The 16,538-nt window shown below is 40.0% G+C and overlaps 1 protein-coding gene across 10 annotated transcripts in view; it reads right to left on the reverse strand.

The window, feature by feature from the left end:
- Positions 1-309: 309 nt before the first annotated feature.
- LOC149212079 (MADS-box protein SOC1-like) overlaps positions 310-16,538 on the reverse strand; it is a 420,374-nt gene continuing 404,145 nt past the window's right edge. For 6 of the 10 annotated variants that reach the window (XM_089391705.1, XM_089391704.1, XM_089391708.1 and 3 more), the window contains 2 exons: positions 734-775; positions 310-620 (listed from right to left, as the gene is read on the reverse strand). In XM_089391705.1, the coding sequence (XP_089247831.1) occupies positions 498-620; positions 734-775 (165 nt within the window). In that variant the 3' untranslated portion in view covers positions 310-497. Of the gene's footprint in view, positions 621-733; positions 776-14,466; positions 14,559-16,538 lie in introns of those variants that run through there. The other 4 variants (XM_089391699.1, XM_089391706.1, XM_089391707.1 and 1 more) reach the window with 2 other exon arrangements.

Raw genomic sequence — 16,538 nt, forward strand, 5'->3', positions numbered from 1 at the left:
AAAAACATTAACAAACTAAGTATCTACATTAATAACAAGTTTGTTATAATGAAACATGAAACCGATGATTATGGTGAGAATGGGGTTTGGTTTACTGGTTGAACATTCATTTCTATTGATGATAGTTTTGATTATGGTACTTTCTCTAGGTTTGGGTTGCTGGTAAACCAGCATTCATTCTCATTATGGTACTTTCTCGAAGTTTGGGATGCTGGTTAAACATTCATTTTCATTGCTAAGAATTTCTCGAGCATTCTTAAACAGTGAGGTGCGATTTTAAAAGAAAACATTAACCTTATGAACACAATATAAAATATTTCATCATCATAAGAAGATTATGAATTTCATTGAGAACTATTAACGACTTCACTATTTTGGATGCTTCCCAATCCAATTTCATCCTAAATTAATACCACGAGTATGAATCTCAAGAAGAGTTATTGAAAAGAAAATGATCCTTTATATTTGGCGGTCTTATTACAAGTTGAGTTTCGACTTCATTGTCTTCGATACGGTGGTCTTATAACAAGTTGAGTCTCAACTTCACTGTCTTGGATGCCTCCAAATCCATTTGGAGGAGTTGTCAAAACGGAACCATCCACATATACAAAATCACCACGCTGAATAAATAATTAAAAATAAATAAAAAAATAGCTTAAAAGACTTCATAAATTAAAAATAAGGTAATCAAAAACGAAATTTAATGATAGTTATATTCAAATATTTTTCTCACCCCTTTCGTGAGGAAAACATTCTCTTCCCTTAATATCTGTTCCTACAATTTTCACAGCATTAAAACAGGTTACACAAAATTCAATTTATACGATGGTTATTATAACTTTAACATATCTATGTGATTTCATTTGAAGTTAATATTTTAATTTCTTTTAACCTTAAATGATATGAAAGGGAAAATCAACTCTGCATTCAAATAATCAAATTTTATAATCCACTAACCTAATCACAACCATTCAACCTCCAGAATCTTAAAAAATTAAAAGCAATGCGAACATATTCCGATACAAGTTGTAATTAACTTTAACATTCCAAAAGTTAACATTGAGAGTGCAAACTATATAAACTTTCACTTAAAACAACCTAATAAAGTAATTCTCATTTTATTGGCACTGGCTTTGCTTTTTAAGTCAAGTTTGAATTATTTAATTTACAAAATCTAATTGCATGAGTTTATATGTATATATATATGACCAACAAAATTAATACTTATACTTCTCACATAAAAATGATCAAAACCCAAAATAAAACATATATCCCTATCACCGACAGTTTGTCAAATAAAATTCCGAATTGTTTTGCCTGCACTTCTTCCTTCTGCATCACATCAATTCTCTAATTAAACTTCTCAAATAAAAAATGATCAAAACCCTAAAAAGAACCTATGGCCCCTATCACCAACAGTTTGTCAAATAAAATTCCGAATTGTTTTGCATGCACTTCTTCATCACACCAATTCTCCTTTCATCTTTTAATTGAGGGTTTACAACGTTCTAGTAGCTTGGAGACCCCTGGGCAAGACCTTTTCAAAAAAAACCCAATCATTTCCAAAAATATCAACTGTGATATTTCTGGATGGGAAGTATGATATGCTTTCCCAGTTGGGCGTAATGATGCGATGAACTTGGCCGATGATGATTATATCCTGTATATTGATTATATGATATAATAAATAATGTTTTTTTCGTACTAAAAAGATGATCGTTAATAAGATGGTTTTAATGATGTGATGAACTTGGCAAATGATGATTATATTGATCCTATGCTATAATATATTATCCTTTTTTTCATTTAAAAAAAAAAAAAATTAGGCAAATATTTCAGGTTTCACAGGAGCACTACCCATTCTTTGGAGGACCGTAGAAACCACGCACGCTTCCATCCAGAACACTCATACCGGATAACAACAAGCCGAGCTAAGATCTGCAAGCTGGAATTTCACTCTAAAACCCCACAGCCCCTGAGATAAATCTAATTCTCATTTTAAGTAAAAATGCAATACGAAAAAACATTGTTTACCCATAACTGTCAAATTAAACACAATGTAGCTCTTTTAAACCTTGGTAATGGAAGTAAAATATATCTCATAGCCTCCACTCTCGTAGCTGTCTTGAATCTCCCAACACCATACCATCCTGAACCGTACCATCTAGGCTGGGTACAATCAGCCAGAATTCCCTTCGTGGTCATTCGTAAATGTACAATGACAGCCATTCCCCCATACCGTGATACAGAGGAATGTGACTTATGAAAAATGGAATGTCAGACTTTCTTCTACGCAAACCCTGTCAGGATCTTGACATACTAGAATGTGACATGAAGAAAAGGGATGTTTGGACTTTCTTCTTGGCAGACCCTACCAGTATGGTGTCATAAAAGATCATAAACCCTACCACCTCATCTCATCTCAAATTTCTCCACCTTCTATCCCAGCTGGAAAGGCAGCAAATAAGTGAAGGTGGGAAAATACCTCACGCAATGCTCTGCTCTCCCCGTCAATGTAAATATAGAGAACAACCCCAGCTTACGGTGAGCAATAAGCAACTTGTTGCAGGATATTTAATGTTCTGTAAGTTACATTGCACACCTTCATATTTAAAAAGCTTTAAATTCAATCGTATGCAACCTAAATTACTAGGTCATTTGGCTTAGGCAGTAGGGTGTTTATTGCTCAGTGCCCACATGCAATTTCCCGTTAAAAGGTTTAAAAATATATAGCAGAAATCTAACCAGCATAATATTGAGTTAAATGCATAAACTCTTTTACAAAATACTAGGCAATAAAGTTGTTGCTCAGGGATTTGAATTGCTAGAATTGCCTGATAGTAGAAGAATAAATAGACAAAATCTTATGGAAAGATCTTTTGGAAGAATTTTAGAATATTAATAAAAGCCACACTAAGTTTAGTTCTTACGTGCATGCCTAACTCCTTAAATTTAGACTCTACCTGCAAAACATCAATCAACATGAAAACTAGGAAGAACCTTGGAGTAATTATATGTGACACTCCTCCTTAATTACAAAGACAATTTCCTATTGGCATACACATTAGTTAGGCTTACAACACTTAAAGATCAATTCAAAAGCTTATTTTATTTCTTCCTAGTTATGTAGTTTGTTCTCAACTCTATTGGATACAAGCTTCTTTTAGCTTATACTAAAAAATTTCTCTATAGGATATAACTAGCTAGCCATAACTTGCTCCCTTTTATTCACCATTTCTCAGTCTCCCCCATCCCCCTTGCTGATCATGCACTTCTTTCCTTCTCTCTCCGGTTTGACCCTCCCCTTCCACCCCATCCCTCCCCTCGGGGCCCACCCCTAACTACCTTTGGATTTGACGAAAGAGACCCTCACATCTTTTGTTAGGCCTCGATATGACTAGTGTAACTCCTTATTGTTATTAGTACAACCCACTTATTATATTGATGTACCCATGTAGTGCCCATATTGTTACTATTGTGGCGCATAGACTCCCACTATTGTTATTATTGTGCCCTTACATTATTATTGTTGTGTCAGCTCTGATTATGTTATGACCCCTTAGACTCCTATATATAGAAAGGAGGTATTTTTATTTGTATCATCGAAGAATTGTTCATTTATGTAATGTAAAAGAGGTTGCCCCTCGAAGAGGCTGAATTCTAAAGCGTTGATCTATCATTTCTATCTTTTTCTTGATCTGGTTTCATAACATTTGGTATGAGAGCTTTGGATTCTAGGGTTTCGCTGCTCCAAATAGGTCATCATGGAATTTTCGCTATAACGTTTTTTCTGCGATGTTTCAGAAGCTAGAAAAAAAATCCGTTTGAGAAAACATCGCGCTGAACCTCGGGTCCGAATTTTAGAGATTTTCGCACTATATTTGCAGAGATATGATCTGAGGAAGTTGGTCTTTTTGCAGACTCCTCAATTACATTCCAAACAGGTGACCTGGGGAAAATCGTCATAACTTTCTCTCTAAGCATCGGATGGAAATTTCATAAGAAGTTACAGAAAGAAGACAGACTGTAGTTTCTTGTACATATTTTTTAGAACCAAAGTTTGAAACAGTGACACGTGGCACTTCATACAAGTTCGCTCTTCTCGAAAGGTCTATAATCAGGTCATCTTGGGAAATTGTGCATAACTCTTTTTTGGAGAATCCAATTTGGATCAGACTGGTGGCATTGGAAAGAGGACACAGAGGGCTACTACAGGTCACAATTTCAGAACTTAAAGATCCGAAAGTACAGAGTTGCAGTCGTTTCAAGATCGAGCTCCTAAAATCAAGAAAAAGAAAGATGAGGAAGTTTGATGGCAAGGATCCGGTAAATTGGATACTTCAGATGGAGCAATATTTTGATCTACATGGTGTACCACTGTTACAAAAGGTATGTATTGCATCTTCATATTTAAAACCGGATCAATTTTTATGGTATGAAGGACTTTGTTCTCGTAAACAACTTGTTATGTGGTCAATTTTCACGGAGGAATTGATAACACATTATGAGGATATAAAAAGCAACACCACAACAATTGGAAAGAGTAAAAGGGCTTTGTGACATAGTGGAAAGCAAAATTATGGAAACCAGGAAGCATGCCCCTCACAACTATAAAGATGGAAGTGTTGTTTCTCCTAGCCTTCCACAACCTACAAGGGTTACACCACAACAATTGGAAGAAAAAAGAGAAAAAGGGCTTTGTTACAATTGTGATAGCAAATGCACTAAAGGTCATAAGTGTGCTGAGAAGAAATTATTTTACATAGAATATGAAGAGGAGGAATAAAAGGATCAAGAAACATCAAAAGAAGAAGATATACGCCAGGACCCCACCCCAGAGAAAGAAGAAATGAATCAGACCATATCTTGTAAAGCATTGGCAAGAATTACCACTCCTCAAACTCTCAAGATAGAAGGACATAACAAGAAGAAAAAGGTGCAAGAAGTGAAAGATCACATCGAGAAAGAAGAAATGAATCCAACCATATCTTGTAATTCATTGGTCAAAATTACCACTCCTCAAACTATCAAGATAGAAGGACATGTGGGATTGAAACTAGTGAAATGAATCACATAGCATCAATCATCACTTCCGGGGCTTGCACCCGGTAACTAGGACTTCCCAGGAGGTCACCCATCCCAGAACTCCTCTGGCTCAAGTGAGCATCACCCGATGCAATGAGTGCTAAGTGAACTATTCAAAAATCATGAGAAATTAGTGACTTACGACTACCTCTCATGGAAATGGTCATACATGAATGACTTACTTAATGGCGTTGAATCCCAAAAATGATATCTAATATAATGCACTGCGTAAACCCCCCATACTTAAATTCAAAAAGAGTCAAGGGATCTCTACTTGAATGGTTCATGAGGCACAATACTTGCTAAGGTTTTGCAAATGGGGTAGCAAGCTAAGTGGGCTTGATTGTGGGGAAAACTCCACAGTTAAGCGCGCTTGAGCCAGAGGAGTTCTGGGATGGGTGACCTCCTGGGAAGTCCTGATTACCGGGTGCAAGCCCCGGAAGTGATGATTGATGCTATGTGATTCATTTCACTAGTTTCAATCCTAATTCTTCACCCCTGTGAGCATCACCCGATGCAATGAGTGCTAAGTGAACTATTCAAAAATCATGAGAAATTAGTCACTTACGACTACCTCTTATGGAAATGGTCATATATCTAATAGAAGGACATATCAAGAAGAAAAATGTTCAAGAAGTGAAAGATCACATCGAGCATCAAGAAATGAATCCGACCATATCTTGTAAAGGATTGGAAGAAATTACCACTTCTCAAACTCTAGAGATAGAAGGACATATCAAGAAGAAAAAGGTTCAAGCAGTGAAAGATCACATCGAGCATCAACAACGAGTTCTCCAAATTTTAAAGGATAACGTCACTTCGGTGCAAAATCAAACGAAACAATAGGTAGATCAACATCGTAGTGAAAAATGTTTTGATGTAGGTGATTGGGTATTTTTACTGCTACATCTCAAGCAAACTATTTATGAGAAGGAAATGTTGGCAATACTACATGCACTTAAAAAATGGCGACCTTACCGAATGGGAAGACTCTTCAAGGATGAGGATGTGGAAGCATTGTTTTGTGCTATTTCTATTATCCAACCAGATTGGATAAACGAAGCAAGGGATGAATGGAAGAAGGACGAAGAAGTATGGCCACTTATTCAAAAGTTGCAAAATATCCCAATTCAAACCATATTGCAAGAAATTGAAGAGGAAGGAAAAATCATATTGGAACCTGGAGCAGTGACAGAAACAAGAACCCGATAGCTACGAAATCGATCAATTTCAGAGTATCTCATCAAGTGGAAGAACTTACCCGCTGAAGATTCCACATGGGAGGACAAGAATTTTATACAGAAGCATCAAGAACTACTCAAGCATTGAGGACAACGCTTTTTGAAGGAGAGGGGCATGTTAGGCCCCTATACTATTAGTGTAACTCCTTATTGTTATTAGTACAACCCAATTATTATATTGATGTACCCATGTAGTGCCCATATTGTTACTATTGTGCCCCATAGAAGCCCACTATTGTTATTATTGTGCTCTTACATTATTATTGTTATGTCGGCTCTGATTATGTTATGACCCCTTAGACTCCTATATATAGAAAGGAGGTATTTTCATTTGTATCATCGAAAATTTTTTCATTTATGTAATCTAAAGGAGGTTGCCCCCTCGAAGAGGCTAAATTCTAAGGCATTGATCTATCTTTTCTATCTTTTTCTTGAGTTGGTTTCATAACATCTTTTCCTCTACCCTATGCAATATGCTCCCATCGAAGACCCAGTTCTCCTTGCTTGATTTTGCTTCCAATAAATACACCTGTCTTTCAAATGCCATTTGGGAAGCAACACTTAAATCCTTCCCCCACTCCACTCGTTCCACTTCCATCTCCCCTAAAGTTGGATCTTGCCCCATGAACAAATGGTACGATGGTGAATGCAAGACTCTACATCGAGAACTTCGATATGCTTCCACTCACTCTCAACCCTTCTACTCTGACCTCAAAGCATCTTATCGTTGTCTCTTTCATCACAGGAAACGACTCTTTGTCTCCCATAGAAGATGAGAACTTTGTTCTCTCCTTGCCCACTCCCCTAAACAATTTTGGCATACCATCCTTCCTCAATGCTCCCTCTTCAACCTGACCTCGACCCATCATCCATGTTCCCTCACACTTCCAACCTCTATGATATCCCCGGGCAGGCCCAAATTCATGTTACCCCCTACCCTCTTCCTATTATCTATTCTCAAACAGAGATATTAGAGAGGCCATTTGGGTGATGAAAAGCAATAAAGCAGCTGATGGAGAAGGCTACCAAGCAGAGTTCTTTAAGCACGATTTCCGTGCTTTGGTTAGCTACTTGGCTGATCTCTTCAATCATGTAGTCTGTGAAGGTTTTCCACCGACTTGGTCACACCACATCATCCATCCGATCCACAAATCCGATTCTAGCTCAAATCCCAATAACTACAAAATGCTCATGGTGGGTGTTAACGGGAAAAGTGTCTATTCAGAACGACCCTAACCCACTAAGGTGTGACAGTGACCTTAGAAACAAACAGAGAAAACTACTTTTGTATTCTCCTTTATGAATTATAAACAAAGAGAAATAGGATGAACCAACCTGTGTCTTGCGCTAGTCCTTTGATCCAATCTCTCTTCTTTTTGACAGCTCCCAGCTACCTGCTCCTTCACTTGCCCAGCTTCACCAAATACCTGCAAGATCACAGAAGAAGGAAACTATACAAAGACATGGGTTCATACTCATAGAAAGCTTAGGATCAGATTTAAGCTAAACATACAAATGTAACAAACATCAATGATACACAAGCATGTAGGAGAAACTCAAATAGTTTTATTGATATAACAAGAAGGTCCAGGAGGAGTTACAACCGATGATTCCTGATCCAGCATCAACCTCCCAGCAGAGAGAATCCCCTCTTCACCTCCAGCAAAGCATAAATCACCCAATACTCTGATATCTATCTCAAAACCAACAGCAATTCTCTGCAATGTACAATATTCCAGCCTCTGGATCTCTTGGTGAGGGATCCATATATAGATGTATGCAAAGAGGATGAGTCAGCTCATGAGTTTGATTAGTGGCTTCTCTCTGTCAGTTCTTGCTTCCACTTGGAGACTGAGAGCCTCTTACTCATCACTGGTCGAATTCAGTGAGGCAAGTGTCATTGGAGAAGATTCTGGAAGCTTCCATTGTCTCTCCACCTCGTGGAATGACTCTGCCACTTGTCATTTCCCGCTCAACGCACCCTGGTAGTGCATTTAGGTGCGTTGCAACGCACCTAGCTAGTGTATTTGGGTGCTTTGCAACGCAGCTAGCTAGTGGAGCAGCTGAAACGATCCTGATTTGACTAGTTCTGAGCAGTTTCTGGTGGAGAACTTCTGGGAGAAGCTGTAATTTGTTGACCTTGTTCCTTTAGGAGTAATAACAACACTTTCAAAGACTTAGGAGCCCTTGGTTTATGGACATTTCATGCTTGGAGCTATAAGGCACAAAAATGTCTATAACAATTGCCCCCTAAAGTATGAGGCCGTTTATCGGGTGAAATGCTTTATTAGGAGGATCCAAAGTTCTTTCAATGCTGGGATGAGACCTGTAATAAGATACAATACAAATACATTATTTTCATACTGTTTTCATGATCTAGCTGAGGCGGGCATTCCCATGCTCAGCTTTATAAATTCATTTTCATGTACATAGGACAGACAATCGTCTGATGGTAGACTGATGATTCTGATAGAGCCATCATCCTTTTGGTAGGATGATTATCTGTGCTGCAATGCTGTACATTTCAATGTCTTTATTTTTCTGAATATATATCGCAGCCCGGATGGATGAAACTAGATCCGGGGTCTTCAATCTCGTCCGATCTTCACTCGAAGTACAAGTCGATCCATGTGAGAAATTTTTTGAAGTCGAACATGGAAGGACATCGCTTGATTACCAGTCAATGATGTAAATTGTTAACAAGCGCGAGAGGAATCACCGATAATGATAATGACCCTCAAGGTACTGCAGTACAATTCACATGGTGTGAATAAATGACTTGGCGTCGAACACCATGCAAAATCTTTCGGTCGAAGTTCATTGATGTATACCTGTCGCCGGAAGTGAGAAACTTTCCATTGAGGCATGCAAGCTTCAAAGTACTGAATGGGGTGTTCCTAGATCAACTTCTTGGATAATGAGCTGATGTCGACAAGAACCGATCCGTCAAAGGAGGGCCTTAATGAATCCCACATCAATGACACGGAATGGAGCAAATGATTTTGATGGAGGTGAAAACGATCTGATGATATATGGTTCAGGGTGGCGGTCATGAAGGAATGAAGTATATTGTATGGTAGTGGATGGGACACGGGTGACTTCTCTGGATGACTTCTCTTGAACATGTCGGCGACACTTATGTGATGGATTGGTAGCATCTACCCCAAATGTGGATGGTATGGCGTGACCATGGTGATGTGACTGGTGAATGAAACAACCCAACCCGACTTAGGCACGGAGTGGAAGTGTCATGTTCAAGAGCGACTTGCTATCAACAAAGTTTCTTTGAGTTTTCTTCCCAACTTTTCCCCAGTCATTGCTGACCAGTACCTCTTTATTTTTGTCAAGCTTGAGGAGGATAACATATGCTTGTTCTATAATTTGCCCTTCGGGCAAACCCATCGCTATGTTTTAACGAGCCTAGCGATAGTGAAACTCGTTCTCGCCTAAAGACAAGTTTGTCGCTATTTAATCTTTTTAACGAGTCTAATGACAAAGATAACTCGGTCCTTTTCATTTTTAGAGAGTCCGAAAAGGTACGTAAAGGTAACTCCGGAATTCCTTTTTCGTCATCTAATCCCTTAAGTCCGAAAAAGTATAAAACGATACAGAAGGGATGCGTTTTCGATAGTTTTAACGAGCCGAACAAAACAAGCGCTCGATCTTTTTGTGCAATAATCCCTCAGGTCCAAAAATATTAAAATCTAGAGGAGGGATAGCACTTCCTGTCGCTTTAATGAGCTGGAAGGCCAAAACTCGGCAATCTTTTCATATTTTACGAGTCAGATGAAAAGAGCTTAAAGAAGACTCGTCTTTTGAGGAACGAGTGATAAAATGGGTAGTAGCTGATTCCAGGTAAGTTTTGGAATTTTCCAATCACGGCAGTGTCACAAGGATGGCTAGTGAAATCACTCTTCGCAGCTGTTCCTCAAAATGGGTAAACAATCAAATGGAGGTGAATGATCGGCCAATGGAAAAGTGGAGGTGACGGTGCAAACACGACCAAGGTTTTAATGGCTGAAAATGCTTCATTCACGGTGGTTATTTACCGGGGGATAGTTCATTTTTTAACGAGCTTAAACACGGGTGGAAACATTTGCTCGGTCTTATGTTTATTTTTTAACGAGCTTGAACTATGCGCTAAAACGGCTCGATTAATCCAGTCATATGATAAGAATGTCTCATATAAAAACGGAAACTTTTAGATTTTTGCCCCACATCCTTTCTTTATGCAAGTTTGGTGATGAGTAATCCTACGAGTTTAAAGGGTTATCCTACGGGTTTAAAGGGAGGACCTAAAAATTTAAAAAATAAATAGTCGCCCTTCGCTTGCACTCCAAAAGGTTTGCATGCCCCCAGGTATAAAATATGGTTTCAAGGTTACCCCTCAATTTGCAGACAAAACATTTGTTCTATCGGGAGAGGCCTACCTCTTACAGGTTACCCAAAGATTGCTCTATTCGCGGTGCAAACAAAACACTTCTTTGGCGATATCTACCGAGATAAAAAAAGGCGAGTGACTCCGTTTGCCAACTCACATAACTTTGACAAGAGAATCTTATTCTAGAATAACCCCTCTTCCACCGACAGACGGGATACAGACTAGTCACATTCTCCCGCAGAAACCTACCCTATACCCGAAGTTTTCCTGCCGAAGCAGACCAGGACGCATGCCCCCTGGGTTTCAGTCATATCCCTCCGAATTACTCGCGCTTATCGGGAGGACGGACTGGGGATTGAGACATTTCTTGCGTGAAGAGACCATTTAGGGACGGTATATGACTATTTGCTATGCGTGATCCGGGAAATGAAAGCTGGTCCACGAGCCTGACCACTCTTCCTTCGTGCGGAAAACACATTACTCTAAAGAGTGAGGAGACGATGGCTCCCATGCAATAAATATAGTCTCTTCCAAGGAGTAGGTTATAATCCGAGGGTCCTTGAACTACCATGACATTCATGCGAACTGTTTTCCTTCTCAATGTTATGGGCAAATCGGGAAGGATCCCTAAAGGTCGACTGGTTCCTTTATCAAAGCCTGTCAGATTTCTCATCTCAGGCAAAAGCGATGGCGAACCAAGCGCTTTCCAAGCAATAGAGGAAAGGATACTTACAGAAGCCCCCTCATCTATGATGGTACCAGCCATGACCATTCTGTATATTTGAACGATAATTCGGAATGGTATGGTTGCTGGCAAACGGGGTCTGCCTAGTTGATTCCAGTCGAAGGAGACAACTAGGTTGCTTGGAGGTGGGACCGAGTAGACGGCCTTGTATGGCTCTGACGAACTTCCTTCCTGCGGTAAAGGAATGGGTGGATTGCCCCCATGTTCGTCGGAGTCTGTGTTGATGAAGAGAATTTGGACGGCGTCATCCTTGTTCTCTTCAGTGACTGTATCATCCGAAGTTAAAACCTCTGAAGGCAAGACCGGGTCAACTGCTGCCTCGACCTTTTGACTTTCGTCTGGTATGGATTCAGTTGGCTTATCTTCGATGATAGACGCTTCAGCCGACCACTTGAGCAGGTCAGCTGGATTCTCAACTAGTGACGGACTTGGCAAGAGTTTTTTATATCCAGGAGGAAGTCGTAACGGTGAAACCGGACGATCATCCAAAACTCTTTTAGCTTCGTCTAAGAAGGGACAACGGTGGAGGGCATGGTCGCCTTCGCATAGTTTACAAGGGAATCTAGCTTTCCCTTTTTGTCCTGGGGCTTCACTTTCACTAGTTGACGGTGTGCTTTCAACATGATCTCCAGAGGTTGATGACACCGGATTGTGCAAACGAGGAGACCAGTCCCTTAGTATCTGGGGGATGCAAGGACAATATCTTTGAAAGTAGTCTCCTTTGCAAATGACACATGGCGATTTAGGCCTGGTCGGTGCTGTGTGTGGATTTTCGTTGGACGACACTCGTTTTCCCCCATTCGCCTTTGGATCCTTCTTCTTTTTCTCTTTCTTCTTCTTTTCCTTCTTCTCCTTAGGAACTTGGCTTTTAGTTTTACCAGTCCCGTCAAGCGAAGAGGAAGGAGGAGAGGAAGAATTAGAGGAAGTAGAAGGCTGGTGGGTAACTCTGGACTCGTCTAATTGCTGATTCGATTGTTCAGGAATAGTGGTGTTTTGAACGACATTGGTTGAGAAGAGCCATACTGGCAAGCCAATTGTCAGTCCTGGAAGCGACAATGTGGCCATATGGGGCGCACCAACATCTCCCCAAGAGGAGAAGGGACTAGGATTTCCACCAAGGGGAATTCCTTGGTTGGTAGCCTCCATTTTCTCAACCCAAAGATCAACGTAGAAAAAGGATATGAATATTCCGTTTAAAATAAATTTTAACATGCTTTGACACAAATTTTTTTTTCAGTTTTAAAGAGTCGAGAAAAAACAAAAGATGACTCTAGTCTCCTTCGATTTTTAATGAGCCTGAAGTGACAAGTGATCAGATGGACCTTTTCCGTTAAGGAGTCTAAAAAGGAACGAAAGGGACTGCTCTGGAGGTCTAGGTAGAGGGAGTACCAAACCAATCGCAAAACTGCAGAATACTTTTTACGGTACGGCAGTCAATCTTCCCGAATGCTGTGTTCGGTGCATTGCGATCAGTAGGGCGGCCGACACGGCTTCCTATGGATAAAGGTTTTATGCCTATAGGGGTCTCCCAATTTATACTCGACGGTACGTGGGAGCACAAGTCCGTACTAGCACTTATCGTCTCAAAGTGGAGGAATCACCCAACCATCAGTGAGGACAACAGTTACCAGGCTTTACGACGCCGGAATACGTCTCTAGCCTAGACCTCTAAATGTTGTGCGTTAAGTTACAAAGCGTTGTTAAGTTCATTGAATTTATTTTAGGTTGATCTTTCTTATGAAGTTTGCCTTTTGGGATCACCACGAGATGTAGATGTAATTCCTAAAATGCAATCTAAAGATGATAATCAAACTTTTATCTCTTTTCAGCAATGAAAATCCTAGCTACAAGGGAAAAGAAAGATACAATCTTTTCGCAAAGAGCAAAGAGCACACTGTAAATGCACTTTTTCTAAATCAAGCCAAACAGACTGTCAATATGCAAATGCACATGCATGTGTTTTTTTTTTCACTTTCTTAATATTGATGCCTAAAAAGAAAGTTGCTGTACAAATCTGAATTCCCTTTCAAGTGAAAAACACAAACAAACTTCTTTTCGAAATCAAAAGGTAGAGACGATTACGACACTTTATGATTTTGAAATAAAAACGCGTTTCGACACTAGAAAGTGACAAATTCAAACCAAAGGCAAAAGTAAAAGTATAATCAACTGTCAACAGCAAATAAACTTTCTCTTATGATCAAAACCGACATTTGCGACAGATCTAAATCAAAGGACGACAGTATGACTATTCTACTTTTGCAATGGAAAACTGTAAATGACGTAACAAACACACAAAAACATTTACAGTTTCTTTTATACAACTGAGGCGGAATATCAGCAAAGAAAAGGGGTTTTGAAACAGACACACACACTGATTACAGGCTGCAAAAATCAGAGACAAAAATGAAAAATTTGAGCAAAGAACCTCAGCTGCACAAGGTCAAGTTGATCAACGCACCTGCTACACAGAGAAACTGGATTGTAACGCAGGTTGCCCTCTCGAGAACTGCGCTGAAATGCAAGAACTCTTCACAGTAACTGTGTTGGGCAGAAACGAGAATTCTATCCGGGTTCTGGGTCACGGTTTGCAGTTTAATCTATGGTTTTTGGCCGAGTGAAAGAAATCACTAATGCACAATCAGAGGGTTGATTTAATGAAGGTTTAAGAGCTATCACAGAGGGCAATCAGATCATTTGTGAATCAGCTGTTCAAATCATAAACAGATCCAGTGAATGGATTGAAGCAGCAGATGTCTACTTTGCATTTGTTAATGGCAAATGCAGTTCGATTCGCTACTTCTAAGTTTATGAAACAAACAACAAGAGAAACACAAACAAACCAACTAGACGATCGTCCCCAGCGGAGTCGCCATTTTGTTAACGGGAAAAGTGTCTATTCAGAACGACCCTAACCCACTAAGGTGTGACAGTGACCTTAGAAACAAATAGAGAAAACTACTTTTGTATTCTCCTTTATGAACTATAAACAAAGAGAAATAGGATGAACCAACCTGTGTCTTGTGCTAGTCCTTTGATCCAATCTCTCTTCTCTTTGACAGCTCCCAGCTACCCGCTCCTTCACTTGCCCAGCTTCACCAAATACCTGCAAGATCACAGAAGAAGGAAACTATACAAAGACATGGGTTCATACTCATAAAAGGCTTAGGATCAGATTTAAGCTAAACATACAAATGTAACAAACATCAATGATACACAAGCATGTAGGAGAAACTCAAATAGTTTTATTGATATAAAAAGAAGGTCCAGGAGGAGTTACAACCGATGATTCCTGATCCAGCATCAACCTCCCAGCAGAGAGAAGCCCCTCTTCACCTCCAACAAAGCATAAATCACCCAATACTCTGATATCTATCTCAAAACCAACAGCAATTCTCTGCAATGTACAATATTCCAGCCTCTGGATCTCTTGGTGAGGGATCCATATATAGATGTATGCAAAGAGGATGAGTCAGCTCATGAGTTTGATTAGTGGCTTCTCTCTGTCAGTTCTTGCTTCCACTTGGAGACTGAGAGCCTCTTACTCATCACTGGTCGAATTCAGTGAGGCAAGTGTCATTGGAGAAGATTCTGGAAGCTTCCATTGTCTCTCCACCTCGTGGAATGACTCTGCCACTTGTCATTTCCCGCTCAACGCACCCTGGTAGTGCATTTAGGTGCGTTGCAACGCACCTAGCTAGTGTATTTGGGTGCTTTGCAACGTAGCTAGCTAGTGGAGCAGCTGAAATGATCCTGATTTGGCTAGTTCAGAGCAGTTTCTGGTGGAGAACTTCTGGGAGAAGCTGTAATTTGTTGACCTTGTTTCTTTAGGAGTAATAACAACACTTTCAAAGACTTAGGAGCCCTTGGTTTATGGACATTTCATGCTTGGAGCTGTAAGGCACAAAAATGTCTATAACAGTGGGTCACACATTCTTGAAGTTATATGCTACTGTTCTACATAGGAACTCTCTAGTGACCTTGAGCAGAGACAACTCAGGGCTAGGTGACACGCAGGTTTTCGACCAGCTCATCAGACCGTTGACCACATCTTCACCCTTTATGCCGTGATTTAGGAGGCATGACAACACTCATAGAAAGTCTACTGTTGCTTCGTAGATTTTCGGAAATCTTTTGACTCTGTTCTGAGGGAGGCCTTGCTCCATAGGCTCAGAGATATTGGCATCTCTGCAACCCTATTCACTGCTATTATGCACCTATATGAGTTTGTTCTTGATCATCTTCACGCAACCCATGGGATGTCTGATTTCATTCGAAGCACTATTGGGGTTAAACAAGGTTGTCCACTATCCCCTACCCTATTTAGGATCTATATTGATGATTTGGAAGCATTTCTACACGAGCATATCCAGGACACTGATGGATGCCTTCTTCACTAGGTTCTAATATATATTCTACTATTTTCTCAAGATGTGGTCCTCCTCTCCTCATCCCTAGAAGGAATACAAAGATATTTGGATGCCTTAGCTGTGTTTTGTGATCATCGACAACTGACAGTCAACGTGGATAAAACCAAGGTTATGATCTTCAATGGGCTAAAGAAAACCTTAGACCTTCAATTTCTATTGAGAGGGGAGGAGATTGAGATCACCAGCACGTATACTTACTTTGGGGTGCAATTCTCAGGTCCTCTCTTCAGTTTGCGACCAACGCTTCAACCTTGGATCAACAAAGGACATGGATCCTTAGCCCTTCTCGAGAGACAATGCTTTCGACTTCACTTCTAGGACATCTCGTCCATGATGAGTCTCATGGACAACTTGATCTGTCCTACTATTCTATAAGGCTCAAAGATTTAGGGACTGTCTTTACTCGAGTCAGACTGGGCTTCAGTTGAAAGAGTCCATATCCTTCTTCTCCGCCGCATCATTAGGTGCAAATTGACAGTGTCATAGCACATCATCCTTGCGGAGTTTGGAGTATAGCCTTTTCGAATTGAGATGGTCCTTAGATTGGTTTCATTCTTGCATCGTGTACAAGGCTTGGCAAACTCGATAAAGAATAGCAACCGATATCCTTACTTGGCATATTGCTGTTCTAAAACTATTGCCCATTCTACTCCCTC

This window comes from Pinus tabuliformis, chromosome 1_1 (genome assembly GCF_031772625.1).
Source record: "Pinus tabuliformis cultivar Carrire ecotype Pingquan chromosome 1_1, CPIR1, whole genome shotgun sequence".
NCBI classification, from domain to species: domain Eukaryota; kingdom Viridiplantae; phylum Streptophyta; class Pinopsida; order Pinales; family Pinaceae; genus Pinus; species Pinus tabuliformis.